This window comes from Brachyhypopomus gauderio, unplaced genomic scaffold (assembly GCF_052324685.1).
Source record: "Brachyhypopomus gauderio isolate BG-103 unplaced genomic scaffold, BGAUD_0.2 sc47, whole genome shotgun sequence".
Taxonomy (NCBI): Eukaryota; Metazoa; Chordata; class Actinopteri; order Gymnotiformes; family Hypopomidae; genus Brachyhypopomus; species Brachyhypopomus gauderio.
The window spans coordinates 2,240,506-2,265,663 of record NW_027506873.1 but is presented as its reverse complement, the minus strand read 5'-3'; the positions used below and the strand labels follow the sequence as shown (position 1 = coordinate 2,265,663).

The following is a 25,158-nucleotide window of genomic DNA, read 5'->3' as shown; positions in this document are numbered from 1 at the left end:
AACTGGTCACTTTGATTTGCTTAATAATAGTAGGTATGAAATATTCATTTAACAATAAAATTTAGAATGGAACAATTTGAATAATTAAAAAAATAGTGGTTTGTGTTGAGGGTTGGGGCTTAATTGCAGTTTGGGGAAACTTAAATTGCTCTGTTATTGTTATGAAACACAGTATCCGCGAAGACTCTGGTTTCATCCAGTAATAAAACCCTCTCTATCCCCACTTTTTGGCATTTGGTTTCTATGGGTAGGCCCTCTACTCTTTGTGTGCCTTGTCCGGTCCAATATAGTGACTGGTATATGCCGTTCAGTAATGGAGAACCTGCTACCCAGCTGATGTCTTTCCTCTTTCTGTACTTCCAAATTCTGTGTGTAAATACCAGCATCACCACCAGTAACACGAGGACGGAAAAGAGTAAGACTGGCTCTGAAATCTTTCTTTCTTCTGTATTAATCCCTTCCAAGAGTGTTACTTTTGTTGTTGGGGGTTGGCTAAGAAATTGTTGTATTTTGTGTTTTTTCTGGCCGGATGTCGTTTTCATCCTTCCCGTTTTCAGAATTATTATTTTTGTGCTAGCGAATATCTTAAAGCTTGGTGTCAGGGTAAAGTCAGAGTCTTGAGATGTTTTTGAAGCTGGTGACTCTGAAACCAAGCGGTTGTCTTGTGAATCAGTCCTAAGTGCTGGTTGCTTTATGCTGGTCTTCTCGGATGCATATAGTGTTCTTGGTATTTTGCTGCCCGGCCATTGTGACTGCCTTGTGGCCCATTTAGCTACAATAACTTCTTTGCCAACAGTTGCTGTTTCATGAATGGATGTCGTGTTTGACTGATCTTGTTCTTTAGGTATTACTTTTGGAACGTTTTCTCTCGGGCTCATCAAATCTGTATTTCTTGCCAAAAGGACTGGTTGTGGGCTCTTGTTTGGAGGCAGTGTTTGATCTGTAATATGCGAGTTGCCTGGGCTTAGTACCTTCTGTCTTGTAGGGACTTGTTTTTGAAGCAGCGTCAGGGCGAATGGTGTGCTCTGCTGCTGGTTTGTGCTGGCACTCGTGGTGGCACCCAGGCTGTCCTCCACTGGCGTTGCCGAGAGCCGACTACTGTGATGCCTCGTAATATTTCTTGGGAACTGAACTTTGGGCTTTTCACCTACAGTTGTGAATGTCTGTGTAATATTTTTGGCATTTGTAGTGTTCCTTATAGGTGCTGCTGTTGATGTGGGCCTAGACGCTGGTGCCATCATTAAATGTTTTGCATCAGTACTGGTTAGTGGTGACGTTGCTGCTACTGCAGTAGATGTAGCTATGACTGAGACTGTTGGTTTCTTTAAGCCCTTTGCTACTGTTTGAAGGAGCAATCTGGTGGTATCTGAACTTGTTGCAAGGCTTGGGAGTTGTAGATGATTATTTGCTAGTTTGGGGCTGCTTTGAGACATGCCTTGTGTTGATTGGTATAGCAGAATGCTGGACAGGGATACTCCAGGTTTCTGTGGAGTTGAGTTGACCAGACTGTAAGACTGTGTTGTGGAGATGTCTGGTTTTCTTGTAATAAGGGCTGCTTGTTTGCTTTCGTTTTGAGTCACTGTAGGTGCTGTTGCAACATCTGTGTGCAGTACCTCTCTTGTTGTGACTTCTTTTTTAAATGGTTTTGCTGTGGAAGATTTGCTCTGGTCTGGCAACAGCTCTTTGGTTACACGCGCCAGTCTCTGCTTGTTTTCATTGCCTCTGGTGCTGATTTCCAGACCGGGCTTAAGTGAGGGTGTGAAGGTATGATGTCCTGTGGCCTTTTCTGAAAGGGAAGTTTCAGTTTTTGTACCCATGGTTGTGAAGATGAGCTTATTTTGTTTCTGTACATTATTTTCTTCAGTATTGTAAGACAGTGTTGTGGCATCGGTAGAATATCTTTGATTATTGGGAAAACCATTGGACTGCAATACTGAGCTGGTGGTGTGACTTTGGGTGGAACTTGGTATATGGGTTGGGTTGATTTGAGTCACTTGAAGTTTGGAGATGAAATTGAGTCTTGAACTTCCTCTTGTGCTGGTGTTGAGGACCCTTTTGTCATGGACTTTAGTTATTGAATTCAGAGTTGGATAGCTGCTTTTGTTTGAAGACCGGCCAGAAAAGTATATTACTTTAGACGTCTGAAGATTTACAGGATCGCTTTGCTCTGGGTTTTCTCCACTCAAAGCAGTTGTTGCTGGTACAGTGGCTGAATGTATTTCTGTAAACAGGTTGGGTGGTTGGGGGGTTTGCATTTGAGCCAATTTAAGATGCAAAATGTATGATATGCTTTGTCTTTCACTAGTCTCCGTTTCACGTGGTCCTCTTGTGTTGTCTTGAGCTGTTTTTTCCTTTTGTGTTGCTAACAGTTTTTGTTCAGTTGTTCTCTTTTCAGTGCTGGATATGGGTGTTTTGGTTGACCATTCAAGAGCTTTGGAGGACTGACTCCAGGATGAAGCTTTGGAGGACTGACTCCAGGATGAATCTGTGGAGGACTGACTCCAGGATGAATCTTTGGAGGACTGACTCCAGGATGAATCTTTGGAGGACTGACTCCAGGATGAATCTTCTCTCGTGGTAGTGTGATGGACACGCGTGTCTTTGATTTCACTCACTGGACCTGGAATTGGATAATTGCTTTTATTTGATGAATAATCATATGAGGTTGATTCTTGTGAATCAGACGAGGTTGATTCATCTGATTCACCAGAGGTTGATTCCCCATCACTTGCATGTTCATCTAGGACAGGCTCGCTGGAAATTGGTGTAGAGAGCACAATATTTTTTGCTCTTTGGTTCGATGGTGTTATCCATGTTTTAGATATTGCCGTACCTGCAGTGTGATCTAAGGTTCTTGTCTTGGTTATTGAACCCCATAGATCGGTTGGTGCTGAGAGACTGTGGCTTGAGTTTACTGGCTTGACTTGAGTATGTAGGACCTTTAAGGACTGACCACTTGTGTTCTTCACAGACATGTTTAAGCGTTTAGTGACCTTGGAGTGTTCAGCTGCTCTTGTAAACGCCTCTGGAGAAGACTGTGACCCAGTAAATCTGTGGAATGACCTCCCAGTATTATGAAAGGATGGATCTGATGTGTTTGTTGATGGATCTGATGTGTTTGTTGATGGGTCTGATGTGTTTGTTGATGGGTCTGATGTGTTTGTTGATGGGTCTGATGTGTTTGTTGATGGGTCTGATGTGTTTGTTGATGGATCTGATGTGTTTGTTGATGGGTCTGATGTGTTTGTTGATGGGTCTGATGTGTTTGTTGATGGGTCTGATGTGTTTGTTGATGGGTCTGATGTGTTTGTTGATGGGTCTGATGTGTTTGTTGTCGTTGTTGGATTAGCGAGCTGTTCTTGTCCTTTCGAAGTAGACACTTCCTTCTTGACCATAATTGTTCTTGATATGAATGGTACTGTCGATGAGGTCTTTTGTCCTGCTGGATGGTGCAGTCTTACTGTGTTTTGATCTTGCACCTTTGCAGTGGACTGTTCGGTTGGGTCTGGTTGTTGGGTTGAAACTGCATGGTCAAAAGCTCTGTCTAGTATCCCCCATAAAGTGTAGAACACAACAGCCTTTTCCATCATTATGTTAACAGAAGAAATAACGCCATTACTTCTTTTCTCTCGAGCCTTTTTCACACCATCAACGCCCCTCGGTGTCTGTGCTGTTGTTTCTTGGGCGAGGCACATTCGTGTGGTTAGATAGATGCTTGGTGTCAGCATGACGGCAAATAAAGAAATGTACATATGATATCTGAACACTTCCATCTTTACAGTTATTTCCTGTAGAAAATCAAGTGAAATAAACATTTCAGATATTTTTACTTGAAATTGAATTACTTATTATAGGGATGTATTTTGGTTTTTGCAAAAGCACTTTAAATATTATGCTTTACATACACAGAGTACATAGGTATAAAGAATAACATTTGTGATTTAGAATCTTTCATAACCTGTACATTAATGTCTGTTTTTTTTGTTTGTTTTTTTTATCCATCACCTTTTCCCTCCAAGAGTACACAAACAAAAGTTAATTAACCTAATTAACCATTGCCGATTTAATCAGTCTTCTGTTACTATTAGAATATGCAGCCAAGATTGTCTTACCTCATGCAGTGTTCTGTCTGCCTTAAACCAAGACCTTGGTCTTGCTCTAATCAGCGCTGGTGAAGTACCTTCATATATGTTAGCATGCTAATGATGGAGTGTGCAGATGGTTTTGCAGGGAGCTGTGACTGTGAGCTGAGGAGGATACTGTAAGTGAACAGCAGCACCACTGCGTGAGACCCAAGGGTGCCGCTCATCTAGGTGTGATGTCACTGCTCATCTAGGTGTGATGTCACTGCTCATCTAGGTGTGATGTGCAGTGGGGCAGTCATGGCCTGTTGGTAGGGAACTGGTCTTGTGACCGGAGGGTCGTGGGTTTGATTCCCAGACCTGAGGCCATGACTAAGGTGCCCTTGAGCAAGGCACATAACCTCAACTGCTCCCCGGGCTAGGGCTAGGGCTGCCCACTGCTCTGGGCATGTGTGATCCACAGCCCCCTAGTAATCACTAGTGTGTGTGTGTGTGTGTGTGTGTGTGTGTTCGTGTTCTAACCGCACAGATGAGTAAAAAGCGGAGGACATTTCGATTGCGGTGAAAAATCACAATTGACAAAATATGGCACATTTACATTTTACGTTTACATGTCACTGCTCGTTTAGGTGTGATGTCACTGCTCGTTTAGGTGTGATGTCACTGCTCGTTTAGGTGTGATGTCACTGCACATGGTGTGAACGTTCTTCGTTCCAAGACATGCTGCTGATGTGTGGTTTAAGAAATAAAAGATTACCGTCATTATCTTTAGATTCCTGATTATTAAAAACGGATGTGATTACAATGATACATTTTACAAACCGGAATGGCAAAAAACGTTGGAGGGAGAGAACACACAGTGATCATTAAACACACAGTGATCATTAAACACACAGTGCAGATTTCCAAACCAAAGCCTCAGTTTGAAACATGAATGACGTAATTGTTGAACATATATGTACGCTCTGTGGAGAACGTGGAAGTACTAAAAGAAAAGAACCTCATCTGTACAGCAGGCTGCCCCATTACTGATGGACACAAGGAACACAACGATTAGACGGCCTACCCATGGAAACTGAAAGACAATATAGTGTAAAAAAGAAGTATATTAGACCAAATATAATGATTAATTACAGTTGTTCCATTTAAAATGTTTTATTTTAAAAATATGGCTAACTGGTAATTTCATAACAATTTTCTCTGAATCGTGAATATCAGACACCTTTTGCCACGATTTGCTCAAAACATTTAGCTTCATTAACAGAGTTTTAAAAAAGCAATAGCCTCTGCTTAAAATATACACAATAAGCAATATGAACAGAATGTTAAACTGTGTTAATCATTCTTTTATTTCTTTGTAATGGATACTAGCTGAAGTAGTTTGTACAGATTGCAGAAACAGTGTAAAAATATTGTAAAAATATCACATAAGAATATAATGTAAAATATTGTTTCTGTTGAAGACGAACCAAAATGCTAATCTCTGTCCTCAAATTGACAGTTTTCAGTTGCAGAGCATTATTATAATTATAATTATAATTATTATAACTTATATTATAATACAATAATTATAATATAAAAATATTATATTACCATTATAATAATTTTTTTACATTCACACAAACAACATTTTCCAGTGGCCTTTTAATTGTCTAAACTGCAGCTGCCTGAAGTGGTTACAGATGACCAAACGCAAAGTAGAAATGAAAAGCAAGAGTTGGCCTTGAAATGGAAGACACACAGCACAGTGTGTTGCTCCGCACGCCGGCGTTCGCACTGCCATCACAGCTTCACACTCCTCAGATATTATTTTGGTCGACTTTACTTCCTTGGTAGGACAACGTCTCCATGGTGGGCGTTTCCTCCTCTATGAGGGGATCGGGGGGGGTCAGGCTGCTGATCTCCCCAGGGGTCGTTCCTGTCTCCCCCCCAGGGGTCGTTCCTGTCTCCTCTCCAGGGGTTCTGTTCTCCTCTTCCTCTGGTTTGCTATTCTCATTCATCATAAGACACGTCTCGGTAGGTTCAGCGTCCCCAGGGACACACTCGTCCCTTGTGGAGCTGGACACTAGAGTGGGGACTGGTTCAGTATTGCTTCGGACCTGGTAATGTTTGGAGTACTTTAAATCATGAACCTTGCAGGCCAGTCGCAGGCTGGTTATCATCAAGAGAACACACACCACTAAGAGGCCAGCAATTATATACAGTAGGAATTTATTGTCTATTTTCAAAAAGAACCAGTCCTGTTCCACAGGATTTGTGGAATTCTGTGCGTCAGTTGTTGTACTACTTGGATCTGTTGTAGTATCATTTGTTCTAGGAACATTTGAAGTACCATTTGTTTCAGGAACAATTGTAGTAACATTTGGGAGTAACGTTTGTTCTGGAGTGTTTATTGATTGTCCATTTATATTTAATATGGCCCCCAAAATGAAGGTCAGGAAACAGGACAGTTTCACAAATCTGTAATGAGAGTGAAGAGGAAAGCATTAAAATCTTTGTTATATTGATCCATCCTGGCTGGCCAGCGAGTTATTTCTGCTTCTCATATATATTTGGGTATGTATACCGTTTTGTGGTTAGGGGTATAGACACATTGCATGCCTGTTATAAAATTGCTACAGAAAAAAATATTCCCAATCTTTCCCAAATTGTGCCTTTAAACCACTTTCCAAATTCCTTTAACCTGAATCACTGCTCATGGCTTAACTGTGACAGTACTAATTGGTCTCTCAGTGCACTCTCTCATAACATGCTTGATTATACTAGACAGACTTACAAATATATCAGATTAGTGATATACTCTAAAGATATTGATTTTGAAGGTAAACATTTGTTAGCCACTTAATACATGCATTATTATACATTAACACAGTTATGGGCTTTTATTCAGGCTCAGTGTCTGACCCATGAACAGTCTGTAATTGTAGACTTAGAAAATGGATCTATAAAAACGTTCTTAATAAAAATCTGCAGGTTCCAGATGACAAAGAAAAATGTATTATAGAAGCATTCTGTTCTGAGAATAAGGAAAGCTGCTACCGCTGCAAATCTCAAGGTGTTTGGGCTTTAATTGGCCCCATTCGAGTGAAACAAATGTTTTTCAAACAATATTTAATATGCTGAAATAATTGGGACCAAAATCCCACCTTCGGTTAGGCTAAGATGAGTTACTCACCTCTGCATTGTTGAGTGGTTTCCTCTGATGAGACCTGTAAGAGTTGGTACATGAATGAGCTCATGTGAAGTCAGAACTAACCAGTGATGGCGTGAAGGAGATACACGGGCAAGCTACATGCGTTCGCATGCACAAGTGATGCGTTTCCTGTGCCTCTTTCACTTCTGCTGTGGTGGTTTTATTCAAAATATATATAAACCCTCATAAAGGTCTTTGCTACATATATTTCTCCCTTCACTCCCCTAACTGCCTCAGCAGGCCTTACAAAGGTCATGAACAACCTGTAGAAGGAGTTCTTCTTTTTGTTTTTTCTTTGTTTCTCTCTGTCTCACTGGAGTTGACATTTTTCCTCCACATTGGTAATATTTGATGAATGCTGTTACATGCACTTTGTGTTGAACAGCAAGAAGACATTTCTTGTTCATCAAGGTAAAAAAAAAAAATCTAACGTGTCCTGTAGGTGCTTCTGATAAGTGTTGGACCTAATTTTTCAGTGGTTCCTCTTTGTTACTTCTCCCTTTTCACACCTGTCATGTGTCACGCACAAGCAGACCCAAATATTGCCCTCATGTTCGCATCGGTCTGACACCCCCACCACTTTATCTCCTCCTCTCAGGTTCAAGACGGGGCAGATCAACGGGGACTTACTCATCTACCACGTGTTGCTCACCCTCAAGCCCTACTATGCCAAACCTTATGAGATAGTAGTGGACCTGACGCATGCCAGCCCAAGCAACCGTTTCAAGACCGACTTCCTCTCCAAGTGGTTCGTCGTCTTCCCGGGTTTTGCCTATGAGAACGTGGCGGCCATCTACATCTACAACTGCAACACCTGGGTACGGGAGTACACCAAGTACCATGAGAGGCTCCTCACCGGTCTGAAGGGCAGCAAGAAACTACTGTTCATTGACTCGCCAGCAAGGCTGGCGGAATATGTTGAGCCTGACCAGCAGAAGCTTCCCGCGGCCACGCTGAGCCTGGAGGAAGACCTCAAGATGTTCCATAACGCCCTCAAACTGGCACACAAGGACACCAAGGTGTCCATCAAGGTGTGTGGAGCATGTTCTGAGGTTCAAACCAGCGAGCACCATGGTGACGTTTCAGTGTCGTGAAAAGGACAGGCGCAGAAGCACTCTTCAGTTAACATTTGGTCTCTAAATACCAGTATATGAAGAGTTTTAAAATACTTCAGACACAGTTGTGTTGTAATATTAAAATAGTTATTTGCCCTTGATTAGAGGCCGGAGCAAAGGTGTGTCATCCTGTCCCTGCTCCTCCATCTCTCCCCGCCCCTCTTCAGGTGGGCTCCACCGCAGTGCAGGTGACCTCAGCAGAGCGCACGCGTGTCCTGGGCCAGTCGGTCTTCCTCAACGACATCTACTACGCCTCCGAGGTGGAGGAGATCTGCCTGGTGGACGAGAGCCAGTTCACGCTGACCATCGCCAACCAGGGCACGCCCCTGACCTTCATGCACCAGGAGAGCGAGGCCATCGTCCACTCCATCATCCACATCCGCACGCGCTGGGAGCTCTCCCAGCCGGACTCCATCCCCCAGCACACCAAGATCAGGCCCAAAGACGTGCCCGGCACCCTGCTCAACATCGCCCTCCTCAACCTGGGCAGCTCTGACCCCAGTCTCAGGTAACTGACCGTAGCGAGGAGCAGCTCAGGGTAGTTTGTTGCAGTACAGACCCCTTAAAAATTAAGCCACACGGTATAGATACTAAACACACATAAAAGGTCAATAATAAAATGCTTACCCACTGTGAAAAAAGATTAATCTGTTTAATCTTAGACATCATGGCTGTTGGGAATCTGGTGTTAATGGATCTGCTGATGGAGTTGCACCACCCTGATGTGTGATTGATTGTGCCCTGTTCAGGTCAGCAGCCTACAATCTCCTGTGTGCCCTGACTTGCACCTTCAACCTGAAGATCGAGGGCCAGCTCCTGGAGACATCAGGCCTGTGCATCCCGGCCAACAACACCCTCTTCATCGTCTCCATCAGCAAGACGCTGGCGGCCAACGAGCCCCACCTCACCCTGGAGTTCCTGGAGGAGTGCATATCCGGCTTCAGCAAGTCCAGTCAGTCCTGCGTCCTTCCATCCCTTAAGATAGACCCGCCCACCCCAATCAAAGCATCTTCTGATGAAGGATTCTCGCAACTCTGATGTCAATATTAGACAAACCCAACACAAAAATCCAACGATTGTCTCCTTGTCCTGATTACTGCCTTCTCATCGTGTGTATTTGTGTGTGTGTGTGTAGGTATCGAGCTGAAGCACCTGTGTCTGGAGTACATGACACCCTGGCTCCTCAACCTGGTGCGATTCTGCAAGCACAATGATGACGCCAAGCGCCAGCGTGTCACCGCCATCCTGGACAAGCTCATCACCATGACCATCAATGAGAAGCAGATGTACCCCTCCATCCAGGCCAAGATCTGGGGCAGTTTGGGTCAGGTGTGTCAGGCTAGGAATCTATCACGAGGGGGTTATTACATCTTCCAAATCCCTCGATGGTCTCTTTAACTGACTGTGCCAATGTGGCAAGCCCTGGATGTCAGCTGGCATGCAGCCCATTCAACCTTGTGTTTCCTGGTCCTGACCTTCATCATTACAGTATAATGATGAGGAAGAGGAAAAGTATATTGGTGTCCAATACACAATGTGTGTGTAATGTTTTTTTTTTCCTTCCATACATGTAAACAAAGCTGTCTCTGCCCCCTCCCTCGGTCCCGCTCCCTCGGTCCCGCTCCCTCGGTCCCGCTCCCTCGGTCCCGCTCAGATCACAGATCTCCTGGACGTGGTGCTGGACAGTTTCATCAAGACCAGTGCTACGGGCGGCCTGGGCTCCATCAAGGCTGAGGTCATGGCCGACACTGCTGTGGCTCTTGCATCTGGGAACGTCAAACTGGTGTCCAGCAAGGTGAACACGTACACGCACGTACACACGGTAGAGGATTATCAATCTGTCACATAACTATAGTATATGTATTACATGTTTTGTGAGTGTGCACGCTAGTGCTTTTGTGAGTGTGTGCACGCTAGTGCTTTTGTGAGCGTGCGTGTTCTAGTGTTCTGTGAGCGTGTGCGCTGTGAGCGTGCGTGTTCTAGTGCTTTTGTGAGCGTGTATGTTCTAGTGCTCTATGATTGAGCTGCTGCTGCTGTTATGGTGTCCATCCATTATCTACCGCTTATCCGGAGCCGAGTCGCAGAGGTAGCAGTGTGAGCAGGGAAACTGCGGAGGAAACTCATTTCGGCCGCTTGTATCCGCGATCTCGTTCTTTCGGTCATTACCCAAAGCTCATGACCATAGGTGAGAGTAGGAACGTAAATCGACCGGTAAATCGAGAGCTTCGCCTTTTGGCTCAGCTCCTTCTTCACCACAACGACCGCATTACTGCGGAAGCTGCACCAATCCGTCTGTCGATCTCACGCTCCATTCTTCCCTCACTCGTGAACAAGATCCCGAGATACTTAAACTCCTCCACTTGAGGCAGGACTTCTCCACCCACCTGAAGGGAGCAAGCTACCCTTTTCCGGTCGAGAACCATGGCCACGGACTTAGAGGTGCTGATTCTCATCCCAGCTGCTTCACACTCTTCTGCAAACCGCCCCAATGCATGCTGAAGGTCCTGGCCCGAAGCTGCCAACAGAACATCATCTGCAAATAGCAGAGATGAGATCCCGTGGCCTCCAAACAGGACTCCCTCCGGCCCTTGGCTGCGCCTTGAGATCCTGTCCATAAAAATTATGAACAGGACCGGTGACAAGGGGCAGCCCTGACGGAGTCCAACATGCACCGGAAACAGGTCTGACTTACTGCCGGCCATGCGAACCAAACTCCTGCTCCGATCATACAGAGACCGGACAGCCCCTAGTAGAGGACTCCCAATTCCATACTCCTGGAGCACTCCCCACAGAATACCACGAGGAACACGATCGAATGCCTTCTCCAGATCCACAAAACACATGTGGACTGGTTGGGCATACTCCCATGAACCCTCGAGCACCCTATGAAGGGTATAAAGCTGGTCCAGTGTTCCATGGCCAGGACGAAAACCGCAGTGTTCCTCTTGGATCCGAGGTTCGACTATCAGCCGAACTCTCCTTTCCAGTACCCTAGAGTAGACCTTACCAGGAAGGCTAAGAAGTGTGATACCCCGATAATTGGGGCACACTCTCCGGTCCCCTTTTTTAAAAAGCGGAACCACCACCCCAGTCTGCCACTCCAGAGGAACTGTCCCAGATTGCCATGCGATGTTGCAGAGGCGTGTCAGCCAAGACAACCCCACCACATCCAGAGACTTAAGATACTCAGGACGAATCTCATCCACTCCCGCTGCCTTGCCACTGGGGAGTTTGCAAACCACCTCAGTGACTTCGGCTTGGGTAATGGACGGGTCCACCACTGAGTCGTCAGTCTCCGCTTCCTCCATGGAAGACATGACAGAGGGATTTAGGAGATCCTCAAAGTATTCCTTCCACCGTGCGACAATATCCTCAGTCGAGGTCAACAGCTCCCCACCCGCACTGTAAACAGTGTTGACAGAGTACTGCTTATCCCTTCTGAGGTGCCGGACGGTTTGCCAGAATTTCTTTGAGGCCGACCGATAGTCCTCCTCCATGGCCTCACCAAACTCTTCCCAGCTCCGAGTTTTTGCTTCTACCACTGCCTGAGCCGCCGCACGCCTGGCCTGCCGATACCTATCAGCTGCCTCGGGAGTCCCAGTGGCCAACATGGCCCGATAGGACTCCTTCTTCAGCTTGACGGCATCCCGTACTTCCGGTGTCCACCATCTGGTACGGGGATTGCCGCCGCGACAGGCACCAGTGATCTTTCGGCCACAACTCAGTACAGCAGCTTCAACGATAGAGTCGGAGAACATGGTCCACTCATACTCCATGTCCCCCGACTCCCTCGAAAGCTGGGAAAAGCTTTCCCGGAGGTGGCAGTTGTAGACCTCCCTGACAGAGTGCTCAGCTAGACGTTCCCAGCAGACCCTCACCATACGTTTGGGTCTTCCAGGTTTGTCCAGCCCCCTCCTCCGCCAGCGGATCCAACTTACCACCAGGTAGTGATCAGTTGACAGCTCAGCCCCCCCCTTACCCGAGTGTCCAAAACATAGGGCCGGAGATCAGATGAAACGACAACAAAGTCGATCATCGACCTCCGACCTAAGGTGTCCTGGTGCCAGGTGCACTTGTGGACATCCCTATGTTCGAACATGGTGTTCGTTATGAACAAACCATGACTAGCACAGAAGTCCAATAACAAAACACCACTCTGGTTCAGATCGGGGAGGCCGTTCCTCCCAATCACGCCCCTCCAGGTGTCACTGTCATTGCCCACGTGAGCGTTGAAGTCCCCCAGTAGAACAATGGAGTCCCCCATTGGAGCACTTTTCAGTACCCCTCCCAGGGACTCCAAGAAGGCTGAATACTCTGTGCTGCTATTTGGTCCATAGGCACAAACAACGGCCAGAGCCCTGCTCCCAACCCGAAGGCGAAGACAGGCAACCCTCTCGTTCACCGGGGTGAACTCCAACACATAACGACTAAGCTGGGGAGCTATGAGAACGCCCACCCCAGCCCGCCGCCGTTCACCATGAGCAACTCCAGAGAAATGAAGAGTCCAGCCCCTCTCAAGGAGCTGGGTTCCAGAGCCCATGCTGTGCGTAGCGGTGAGCCCAACTATCTCTAGCTGGTACCGCTCAGCCTCCCGCACAAGCTCGGGCTCTTTTCCCCATAGTGTGGTGACATTCCATGTCCCAACAGCTAGCTGTCCTGTCCAAGGATCAGGCCGCCGAGGTCCCCGCCTTTGGCTGGCTCCCTACGATAGCCGCTGTGGTGTATATAAGATAAATGTAAGTGTGTGTGCGTGTGTATATTGCCAGCCAGTACCTGGCCAGTGAAACCTAAAAGTCAGCATCTCAGAAAATTTTAATATTTTATATAAGGACAATTACAAAAATATTTTAATACATAAATATTGGCTTACTGAAAAGTATATACAACATATGCACTCAAGGTGCCTCTTAATATTTCCTGGTAGACGGCTGTGCTGACTTTGATCTTGATATAACACAGTGGACCTACATCAGCAGATGACAAGGCTCCCCAAACCATCACTCACTGTGGAAACTAGACCTCAAGCTGTGGGCCTGTGTGTCTCTCCACTCTTCCTCTCTGAGGACTCTGAGACCTTGATTTCTTTGATTTACTTTCACCTGAAATCAGGATTTTGGCCTTTTCTCCTTGGCTAAGACGCTTTTGATATTGTCTCTGGGTCATGAGTGGCTTGATGCAAGGAATGCGCTGGTAGTACGCCATCTGGATACGTGTGTGGGAGGGGCTCTTGAAGCACTGACTCCAGAAGCCGTCCACTCCTTGTGAATCCCCCCCACCCCCAAATTCTTGAATCTCCTTTTCTTATAATCCTCTCAGTTGTCTGTGTTGCTTGTGTACTTTTTTCAACCACTCAACAACTTTCCATTCAAATGCTTGGATATTGCATAGAAACAGGAAATATCTTGTTTCTCTGAGAGAGATAAATTGTAGTACAGTTTCCAGAGAAACGTGTGTGTGTGTGTGTGTGTGTGTGTGTGTGTGAGATATTAGTCCTTTATTATAATCTTTGTACTGAGTCGGCCTTCAGCAAAGACCTTAAACAAAGAACCAGCCTTTTCATGTCAAATGACCCATGAAGAATTTACATTTTTGGCATCTGGCATGACATCATTAACCACCGACTTATTTGTATTAGAGTCATCTGAGTCATTTCTGTCTTTTTCCTGTCTTTTTCCGCCTCCATCTCATTTCCTCTCTTTCAAGAGATGTGTGTGAGTGTGTCTATGTGCGTGCATGCGCCCAGCCGGACGTACGTGTGTGAGCAGACACATATGTGAGTTTGGCCTCCATGCAGTGCAGAGACTGTTGCGTATGATGTAATGTGATGCAGTGTGAGCTTTGTGTGCAGTTTTGTCTCCGCCCACTGTGATGGTGTTAGGGCGGAACTTCGGGTTGTAGGGCTGCTTACGGCTTCTAACTGCTCTAATAGCTTGTGTTTGCGTCTGTCTGCCTGTGTGTGTGTGTGTGTGTGTGTGTGTGCTGTGGTATGGGTAGTGGTAACATTGGTTTTGTGTTTTCAGATTAAGATCACATTTATTCCTTTGCAAGCACGCGTCCTCTGCAGATTATATCAGTTGTTCAGTCATTATTGCTAAATTGGCCTTTGCTGCAACATAATAAGGTAGTCTAACAACTGTGGCGTCTAACAATTGTGTGTGCATGCACGTGTGTGTGTGCGCCAGTGTGTGTGTATTCTGAACAATGACTCCTATCATTTACATGACATAACAGACATAAATAGTTCTGGCCAGGTCAGTGCTGGTTTTGACCACATAACGAGGGGTCACCAGGGTCACCAGTGTCATCTGTGGATCGCAGGGCTTCATATTTTTGGCCCATATCATTTAACCCTAATGAAGTTAATCATATAGACAATTGACTGGGATCAACGGCCCTCGGTGAGTCACCAGTACAGACGCCCTTTGGCGCCTTCCCAGTTTCTCACCCTCACCGCCGCCCCCTGCAGGTCATCATCCGCATGTGTAAGATCATAGACAAGACGTGCCTGTCGCCCACGCCCACCCTGGAGCAGCACCTCATGTGGGACGACATCGCCATCCTGGCGCGCTACATGCTCATGCTGTCCTTCAACAACTCGCTGGACGTGGCGGCCCACCTGCCCTACCTGTTCCACGTGGTCACGCTGCTGGTGGCCACCGGGCCGCTGTCGCTCCGGGCCTCCACCCACGGCCTCGTCATCAACATCATACACTCCCTCTGCACCTGCTCGCAGCTCAACTTCAGCGGTGAGCGCGCAAAAACACCAACACACACACAGCGCACGTGCACACACTCACAGCATCACTACAGATGCACTACAGAAGGTCAGCATTACCACTAAAGTTAATATTACTACTAAGCAATAGTATAGTATAATACTAAGCAATAGTATAATAATAAGCAGTAGTATAGTGTAATACTAAGCAATAGTATAATAATAAGCAGTAGTATAGTGTAATACTAAGCAATAGTATATTGTGATTTGTGTATCCCCATGTGAAATGTACCAGCGGTGTGATCTTTCCCCAACCCCCTGCAGAGGAGACCAAGCAGGTGTTGAGGCTCAGCCTGACCGAGTTCTCCCTGCCCAAGTTCTACCTGCTCTTCGGCATCAGCAAGGTGAAGTCGGCCGCCGTCATCGCCTTCCGCTCCAGCTACCGGGACCGCTCCTTCTCGCCGGGCTCCTACGAGAGGGAGACCTTCGCCCTCTCCTCTCTGGAGACGGTCACCGAAGCCCTGCTGGAGATCATGGAGGTGGGAGCAGCTGGAGGATCTGATGGTTGTCTGAGCGCTGCTTACACCAACAGCCGTCCTCAGTAGTGTGTGTGACTGCAGAAATGTTGTTTGTTGAGTGTCATCATCAATGGCTCAAATAAAAACATGTCATTTGGTTTGATAACATGTTTAAACGTCTAAAAATGTGAATAAGTGTGCATTTTCTGATGTTCTGATAATACATTTTAATTTCATGATTTGGATGACATATTTTATTCATAGTAATACTTAAAACGTAAAAATGTGTTCAGGTTTATTTTGTATTTAAATGAGTGACTCATCTAAAGAGGGACTAATAAAAGACTGAATGCTGAATTAATTTAGGAGCCTACGTGAAACATCAAAAAAAGAGATGCATTAAAACTAGAATAGTTGCCATCACCTCTAAAAGCACAACACTGGTGCGGTAGATGCTTCTGCTGAACAAAGTGAAGCTGTGTTTTTACCCTAAGCCGTGTCTTAGTTCCGCATTATGTTATTTTTACAGCTTCAAACATCCCGTGGGGATTTCACAGTTATCGGTTGGCAAAACGGTCTTTAGATGGGTGTTTTTGAAGATTTCATTAAAGCCCACGGATGATGTGAGAGACTTTAACGGGTGGTGGTGCTGTGTTCCCAGGCCTGCATGAGGGACATCCCAGGCTGTAAATGGCTGGACCAGTGGACAGAACTCGCCCAGAAGTGAGTCACCTGCACCACCCGCCTTCCCTGCATTTAATATGCGAAAGTTCATATACACCGGATGGGTCAGAGAAGTGGCTCACTGGAGACTCCAGGGTGGTTCGTAACCCCTCGACCTACCCCACGCCCCCCCCCACAGGTTCGCCTTCCAGTACAACCCGTCCCTGCAGCCCCGGGCTCTGGTGGTGTTCGGCTGCATCAGCAAGCGGGTCACCCACGGTCAGATCAAGCAGATCATTCGCATTCTCAGCAAGGCGAGTCCCCTACTCAGCATCGACCGGGTTAGTACCTGCCCCTCCCCGACCCACAACACCCCCTCACCTAACGTTCTTCTCCGGAGACGTCGTGAAGGCCGCGTGCCTCCTCCCACTGCTCCGTGCCGTGGTTGACCCGTCCTCCGCCTTCCTCTCAGGGCCTGGAGAGCTGTCTGAAGGGTCCGGATAGCTACAACAGCCAGGTGCTGATCGAAGCGACGGTCATCGCTCTCACCAAGCTCCAGCCCCTGCTCGCCAAGGTAACGCCCCCCAGCACGAGCAGGGCGAGCAACGGTGCCTGTGGGGAGGCCGGGTTTGCCCATTTTTCTGAGGCTTGTGCCCTTGTCTCTGACCCGGGCAGGACTCGCCCATGCACAAGGCCCTGTTCTGGGTGGCTGTAGCAGTGTTGCAGCTGGACGAGGTGAACCTGTATTCAGCCGGCACCGCACTACTGGAGCAGAACCTGCACACTCTGGACAGCATGCATGTCTTCAACGACAAGGTACGCAGCGCTTCTGTGCCCGTGTGGGAGCAGAGCGCCAGCATGCCGGGTTCAGTCGGACGGCCGTTCGATCTCACGTCACGTTGGCGTGTCGGAATGCCGGTCGTGTGCAAAGATCTTGTGCTTCTTCTCCTGCTTCAGAGTCCCGAGGAGGTGTTCATGGAGATCCGGAGGCCCCTGGAGTGGCACTGTAAGCAGATGGACCACTTCATAGGGCTCAACTTCAACTCCAACTTCAACTTCGCGCTTGTGGGGCATCTGCTTAAAGGTGCCACGTGAGAACTGCCACTGCCACGTGAGAACAAGCAGTCTCTGTTGTCCATGTGTGAACGTACGATTCTGTTCCAGGCTACAGGCACCCCTCCCCCACCACCGTGGCCAGAACAGTCCGCACCCTCCACACACTTCTCGGCCTGGTCGGCAAACACCTCAACTGCGATAAGTTTGAGGTCAACACGCAGAGCGTGGCCTACCTCGCAGGTCAGCAGCCGCGCCCGGCAACGCAGACGTCGCTCGTTCTCCTGTTCCCGCCACCATGTTTGTTTATATTTGTTTATGCTCTGTCGTCATGGCAGCCCTGCTCACCGTATCGGAGGAAGTACGCAGTCGCTGCAGCCTAAAGCACAGGAAGTCCCTCCTCCTCTCTGACGTAACCATGGAAAATGTTCCCATGGACACATACTCTGTGCACAATAATGACCCCAGCTGCAGGTGCAACACAATACAAGTTTACCTCAGTTTTACATAGAGATATAGCCACTCTATATAAGTGTGTGTTCTAGTGCTCTGTGAGCGTGCGTGTTCTAGTGCTCTGTGAGCGTGCATGCTCTGTGGTCATGCTGCTTCTGTTCTTAGATGCTTTCTTTTCACATAATTTAGAGTAACACACACACACACACACACACACACACACACACACACACACACACAACTCATGCTTGGTGGTTTTTTTTTTTTTTTTGTCCTCCAGCTCAAAACTGTTTTTCATTGCAGGACATTGCAAGAGAACCAGCCATGGATGTCTCCTAAAGTGTCCGAGCGATATCTGGTTGCCCAGTACCCTAACGTGGGGCAAATCAGCCCCCGGACTCGGAAGTCTATGAGCCTGGACATGGGTCAGCCGTCACAGGCCACCACCAAAAAACTCCTGGGTATGACTCTACAGGGCCAAACCATCCCTGGGTCTCCATGGTCTGGCATTTTAAGATGTAGAAATGACCAGAGGTGGAAAGAGTACTGAAAAATTGTAATTGAGTAAAAGTATCTTTACTTTGACTAAAATCTACTCAGAGTAAAAATAAAATTACCCATCTCAAAATTTACTCGAGTAAAAGTACAAAATTACTTCTTTAAAATGTAATTTGAGTAAAAGTTACTTAGTTACTTTCAGTTATTTAATGCATGGATGAATCATGAACCAAATTCAGCACAAGTTGTTATTTCAAAGTGTATTCAAGTGCACATCCACACTTGCAAAAAGATCAGCTGGGCTCAGGAACATACTTCCATACTACACAGCACAGGGACAGTCACAACCTGTACCATAAAGTGCAAACAATTTTCAGTCCTATTGTCCAACGGACAACACTATGGTAAGAATAAAGAAATTTAAATTACAAATTATTCAAAAAACAAAATGCACACAAAATTAAGTGCCCACAAGATGCCACAAATCAAACTAAAATGACCACAGGATCCCACATCTCAAAATAAAACAAAATGCGCACAGGATTCTACTATTTAAAACGCTCACAGGATAAACTATTCAAAATACAGTGCCCACAGGATTCCACTTTTCACAATAAAATGTCCACAGGATCCCACAGAACCTGATAGATAGAAGATTTAAAGATGGAACAATCTCATCCTTTTGGAAAAAGTGCACCAGATTACGACCTGATTATGAGACAATGGACAGGGCGCGCGCAAAGCAAGGCCACGCAATTGACTTTCAGTTCTGGGACTCAAAAGTTTAAATTTCTGCCCGCATTTAATTTTTCACCATCAATATTTTTTTACTCAGTAATGTGAGGGCGTTCAAATGTAGTGAAGTAAAACTACTTGGGTCAAAATGTACAAGTAAAAGTAAAAATTACATATTTCAAAAACTACTCAGAAAATTACAAATTACTCATAAAAAGTACTCAATTACAGTAATATGAGTAAATGTAATTAGTTACTTTCCATCCCTGGAAATGACCATACAGCTGAGGCTGTGTGTTTAAATGCATGTTTTCAGTTCTCTTGAAAACAAAAGAATAAACGTAATGTTTTTGTGCATTGCTGAGAGCTGACGTTCAATGCTTGTTTCCACATATCCAAAAGTGCCACGCTCTCTTCCTGAGATCACACAATTCCACATGGAGACATTTCTCTCAAGTTGGTTTTAATCTGTGAGAATTGTAGCTGCTTCTTCCAAACCAAACTGAGACATTATCAAGAGCTGCATTCAGTTCATTTTGTGTTCATATGTGCAAAGGAAACCGCAGTCTGAAAACAGCAGTCTGAGTCCACTGAAATGGTCCAAATGTGAAAACGCCCATAATCTTGAGTGTACCTTAACACAAGTGGATTAGGCCAGAATATACGTCATTTGATTACTCTGACACCCTGAGATAATCTCCTTTGCTCCGTGGCATTTTGTACCGGAGCACTCTGACACGTCTCTTCTTCCTGGAATGAGTTATATTTGTGTGCGGTTTGTTCCTGAAATGACGATCACTCTGCGTTGGCCTGCATCTCTCTCAGGGACGAGGAAGAGCTTTGACCACTTGATATCAGACAGTAAAGCACCAAAGAGACCAGAGATGGAGTCGGGCATCACCACGCCTCCGAAGATGAGGAGGGTGGCCGAGAACGACTACGAGATAGGTGAGACTGCGGCCCTCGACCCAGACTGGGGGAAAATGCACCTTAGTACCCAGAGAATATTGGATCTTTATCTGGGGTTGACTGCGGCTGGTTCACAGCCTGTATGACGCAGGCCTTCTGGCCGGTCATGGGAGAGCAGCCTTGACTGTACTAAGTCTGAGTCTTAGGGACTTTGTGTGCAGAGACTCAAAGGATCTCGCAGCACCACCACCTGCGAAAGGTGTCTGTGTCTGAGTCCAACGTTCTGCTGGACGAGGAGGTCCTCACCGACCCCAAGATCCAAGCACTGCTGCTCACCGTACTGGTGAGGGCCTCCCTCTTGCTCTCCTTCTCTCTCTCTCTCCCTCTCTCTCTCTCCCTCTCTCTCTCTCTCCCTCCCTCTCTCTCCCTCTCTCTCTCCCTCTCTCTCTCTCTCTCCCTCCCTCTCTCTCTCTCTCTCTCTGTCTCTCTGTCTCTCATCTCTCACCTCTGCTGTGTCTCGCACACTTTTAGACTCGTTTATTCTCATCTCCTTTTGCACTCTATCATCAGGGTGTTTTGGTATTTTGGTATTCGTTCACCACTTGTTTTCAGTTCCTATTTCAGTGGTGTATTTCCTGTGTATCTTTTTTTATTGTTTCCTGTTGTCTGGTTGTATCAGTGTTCACACTATTCAGAATACTGCTAAAGTGTTTGTCCATTTAGGGGATATTGAATTCATTTTGTGTACTCCTTTATTTTGCAGGCCACACAGGTCAAAAACACAACGGATGAATTTGACCAGAGAATCCTTTATGAGTTCTTAGCTGAGGCCAGTGTGGTGTTTCCAAAGGTCTTTCCTGTTGTGTAAGTCCCTTCAGCAGTTTGTACCTTATGTACATATTCTAACTTTCTTTCTCTCTCTCTCTCTCTCTCTCTCTCTCTCTCTCTCTCTCTCTCTCTCTCTCTCTCTCTCTCTCTCACAGACACACTCACACACACACAGATACACACACACACACACACACACACACACACACACACACACACAAGAGCATACATGCACACGTGATGTGATTCACCGTTTAACTGTACCCATGTGGGACCCTGTAGCACCACAAAGCTCCTCTTCTCATTTGCAGACACAACCTCCTGGACTCTAAGATCAACACGCTGCTGTCACTGTGCCAGGACCCCCACCTGCTCAACCCCGTGCATGGCATCGTGCAGAGTGTGGTGTACCACGAGGAGTCACCACCGCAGTATCAGCCGTCCTACCTGCAGAGTAATGCTCACGCACGCACACGCATGCACGTGCACACACACACACACACACACACACGCATGCACATGTGGCAGAGGATGGATGGATGGATGAGTGGAGGTTTGCTGGTTGACTCCTGAGTGGATAGATGGGTGGGAAACTGGCTGGCATTCTGGCTGACCTGATTGGCTGAGGGGGTAGTGGGTTGGAAAATGTCTGGCAGTCTGGCTGACTGGATTGGCTCAGGGGCTAGGTGGGTGGGAAACTGACTGATTGGCTGAGGGGGTGGGTGAGAGACTGGCAGTCTGGCTGAAAGACGTTTAAATTTCCTCTCCACTTCCTCCCTTGTTTGCAGGTTTCGGCTTTAATGGACTCTGGAGATTTGCGGGCCCTTTCTCAAAGGTAGTAACCCCCCCCCCTTCACCTGCCCACATGTAACTTACAGTAACCGCTTGTCAGATGGGGTCATGAAGTCACTGAGCTTCCTGTACACATCACCAGACGAATGCTTGGATACGAGATGCACAACCTCGAAACCCTTCTGGACTGAACGCTGGTGTTTACATTTGTTTCTAGAGCAAATACAAATAAATACAAACAGTGTGGGATGTGCACCTGTTTCCATCTCCATGGAAACTGTGCAGCAGCGTCAGTCAGAACCAGACCTGCTGTTGTCCGCTGTTCTCTTAACCGTACACTGGTACGATCTCCTGCCCAGGAGGCGGTTCCTCTAGCCACACCCCCTCTCCCTTCCGCCCGCAGCAAACCCAGATCCCGGACTACGCCGAGCTGATCGTGAAGTTCTTGGATGCTCTGATCGACACTTACCTGCCCGGCACAGAGGAGGAGGGCAGCGATGAAGCCCTGAGGACGCCCACATCGCCCTACCCACCCGTACAGAGCCAGCTCACCATCACTGCCAACCTCAACCTCTCCAACTCCATGACCTCACTGGCCACCTCGCAGCGTTCACCAGGTGAGAACACGCACGCGCGCGCGCACACACACACACACACACACACACACACACACACACACACACACTCACTCACGCACGCACGCACGCACGCACGCACGCACGCACGCACGCACGCACGCACGCACGCACGCACGCACGCACGCACGCACGCACGCACGCACGCACGCACACACACACACACACACACACACACACACACACACACTCACTCACTCACTCACTCACTCACTCACTCACTCACTCACTCACTCACTCACTCACTCACTCACTCACTCACTCACTCACTCACTCACGCACACACACACACACACACACACACTCACGCTCACTCACTCACTCACTCCTACACGCACGTACACACACACGCGCGCGCGCGCGCGCACACACACACACATACACACTCACTCACACACACACACACACACACACACACACACACACACACATACACACATACATACATACATACATACATACACACTCACTCACTCACTCACGCACACACACCCACATACACACACACTCACTCAGACATGCACACACACGCACACTCACGCTCACTCACTCCTACACGCACGTGCACACACACACACACACTTGCGCATATATTATGCTTCTTCACACCCTGTTTTCCTTTGTCACATCCTTTTCTCTTTGTGAAGTCTAGACCAGGGGTTCTCAACTGGTCTCAGCCTGGGACCCACATTTTCTCATTAAGTCGCAACCCACTAAAAAAAAAAAGTTGTAGGTTGTCGTACATCATGCACTTTATGTAATACAACTTGTTTGGTAGTCTTATGAAATACCGTTTAAAAGCTATTGAAATTACTGCAAAAAACAGTGCGCAGTGTTCTGGGGCCTTTACGACCTCCACTTGCGTCCGTCTTAAGGTAATTTGTAGACGGTGCCTTAGACGGTGCAGTGGTGAAAGTAGTACATTTAAAACATGTTGTCTGCTATTTAAAATACGTCTGTTCCTGACATAAACAAAGTTGTAGATGTTTGTCTTGGTTGAGAATCACTGGTCTAGATGCTTAGATATGACCTATTTCTAACTTAGGAATCCTCCTCCCTTCTCTTTCCCTCCCCAACTCCCCCCTTCCTTCTCTCTCTCTCTCTCTCTCTCTCGCTCTCTCTCGCTCTCTCTCTCTCTCAGTACTGAACCTGTCTGCCTGTATCTACTGTGCACATCTTCCTGCTTCCACCTCTTCTCTCTGCTAGCCCCGCCCTCGTCATCTCTCACACTGCTTTAACCCTGTAGATCAGTCCCTCACACACTAACTGCATGTACAAGTCCTGGCTGGCAAAATTCATTTCTCACTTCTCAAATATTGCCCATTTTAATAGCACCCCCAGCCCTGCTTCCTGGTGGTCAGTTACCATGTTTTCTCATTTCTGCTGCATGAAACCCTCCCTGCTCATTTCTAGATAGGACTGGTGTTCAAGGGTCATTGCATCTTCATGTTCAGGCATTGTTTCTCCCAACCTTCCCTCCATCTGCTGCCCTTATGCTGCCACCATTGCTCTCCACATTGTGTAGTTTGTAGACGATCCCCAACTTTGCTTTCAGTTTCCTGTCACTCCTCCCTCGGGTTGTCATGGTCACTTCACTCTTGTGCCTTTCCTCTGTGGTGTGCATGTGTATGCATTTGCGAGCACATGTATGTGTGCGTGCGCATGCATGTGCACATGACTGTGTGTGTGTGTGTGTGTGTGTGTGTGTGTGTGTGTGTGTGTGTGTGTGAGAGAGAGAGATATGGAGAAAGAGAAAAGCCTCTCTGCCTTATTCAAAGGTATTCCTGCCCTTCCTAAACCTGGCTCGTGTGTGTGTGTGTGTGAGAGAGAGATATGGAGAAAGAGAAAAGCCTCTCTGCCTTATTCAAAGGTATTCCTGCCCTTCCTAAACCTGGCTCATGCGTGTGTGTGTGTGTGTGTGTGTGTGTGTGTGTGTGTGTGTGTGTGTGTGTGTGTGAACAGGGTGAAATTCCTTTTAGAACCTCGCATGTAATTTTGTAAATCTCTACTGGGCTGTGTAAGGAGGGCGGGATTGTGCCAAGGCAGGTCTCGTAACCAGGAAGTGTAACCAAGTATTGTGCCGAGTGCCCCGCCCCCTGGCCTGTTCCATCCTCACAGCACAACTCTGGTCAGGCCCATGCAAGCTCCCCCCCCCCCCCCCCCCCACAACATTTCCACCTTTCTGTCCCACCGTTCTCCTCACATCCTTGATTCCAGTAGACGTCACAACAGTCCAGAATTGAGTCTTAAGTGTGTTGCTCCACCCCACAGGCCTTGATAAAGAGAACGTGGAGTTGTCTCCGAGCACCGCGCTCCCCGCGGCCGGCCGCACGCGCCACGGATCGGCCAGTCAGGTCCAGAAGCAGCGCAGCACCGGCAGCTTCAAGCGGCCCAGCATCAAGAAGATCGTATGAAGCTGGCCGGCCCGCCCCCCCGGCTCTCTTCGTCCCCCAGGCTCTCTGCCCCCGGCGCTCCACCACGCCCCCCAGGCTCTCTGCCCCGCCCCCCCGGCTCTCCTCCGTCCCCCAGGCTCTCTGCCCCCGGCGCTCCACCACGCCCCCCAGTGCCACGCGCCCATGCTGCACTCCCATCCTTCAGCCCCTCCTCCCGGCTCCTTTGTGGCTGTTTGGTTGTTTGTATGTTTTTTATTCTTTTTTTCTATGGGTTTGTTTTTGTCCTCAATTCCCTTTTCAGCCATACTCGCCAAATGATCAATAATCCGCCAGGACTGATGGGACTGGGGCAAGACTCTGGTGTTGGGACAAGTCTCTGGTGTTGGGGCAAGACTCTGGTGTTGGGACAAGACTCTGGTGTTGGGACAAGTCTCTGGTGTTGGGACAAGACTCTGGTGTTGGGACAAGACTCTGGTGTTGGGACAAGTCTCTGGTGTTGGGACAAGACTCTGGTGTTGGGACAAGACTCTGGTGTTGGGACAAGTCTCTGGTGTTGGGGCAAGACTCTGGTGTTGG

General features: G+C 47.4%; 1 protein-coding gene across 4 annotated transcripts in view; it reads left to right on the top strand.

Annotated features, from left to right (window-relative positions):
- Window positions 1-24,708, top strand: part of LOC143487624 (neurofibromin) — a 61,656-nt gene extending 36,948 nt beyond the window's left edge. For all 4 annotated transcript variants that reach the window (XM_076986655.1, XM_076986658.1, XM_076986654.1 and 1 more), the window contains 22 exons: window positions 7,874-8,306; window positions 8,558-8,898; window positions 9,140-9,342; window positions 9,526-9,719; window positions 10,045-10,185; window positions 14,857-15,136; window positions 15,430-15,644; window positions 16,285-16,346; window positions 16,486-16,627; window positions 16,759-16,860; window positions 16,962-17,102; window positions 17,244-17,370; window positions 17,451-17,582; window positions 17,678-17,813; window positions 18,096-18,253; window positions 19,851-19,973; window positions 20,156-20,277; window positions 20,698-20,798; window positions 21,074-21,216; window positions 21,551-21,597; window positions 21,958-22,171; window positions 24,461-24,708. In XM_076986655.1, coding sequence (XP_076842770.1) covers window positions 7,874-8,306; window positions 8,558-8,898; window positions 9,140-9,342; window positions 9,526-9,719; window positions 10,045-10,185; window positions 14,857-15,136; window positions 15,430-15,644; window positions 16,285-16,346; window positions 16,486-16,627; window positions 16,759-16,860; window positions 16,962-17,102; window positions 17,244-17,370; window positions 17,451-17,582; window positions 17,678-17,813; window positions 18,096-18,253; window positions 19,851-19,973; window positions 20,156-20,277; window positions 20,698-20,798; window positions 21,074-21,216; window positions 21,551-21,597; window positions 21,958-22,171; window positions 24,461-24,603 — 3,700 coding nt within the window. In that variant the 3' untranslated portion in view covers window positions 24,604-24,708. The remainder of the gene's footprint in view (window positions 1-7,873; window positions 8,307-8,557; window positions 8,899-9,139; window positions 9,343-9,525; window positions 9,720-10,044; window positions 10,186-14,856; window positions 15,137-15,429; window positions 15,645-16,284; window positions 16,347-16,485; window positions 16,628-16,758; window positions 16,861-16,961; window positions 17,103-17,243; window positions 17,371-17,450; window positions 17,583-17,677; window positions 17,814-18,095; window positions 18,254-19,850; window positions 19,974-20,155; window positions 20,278-20,697; window positions 20,799-21,073; window positions 21,217-21,550; window positions 21,598-21,957; window positions 22,172-24,460) is intronic.
- The last annotated feature ends 450 nt before the right edge of the window (window positions 24,709-25,158 follow it).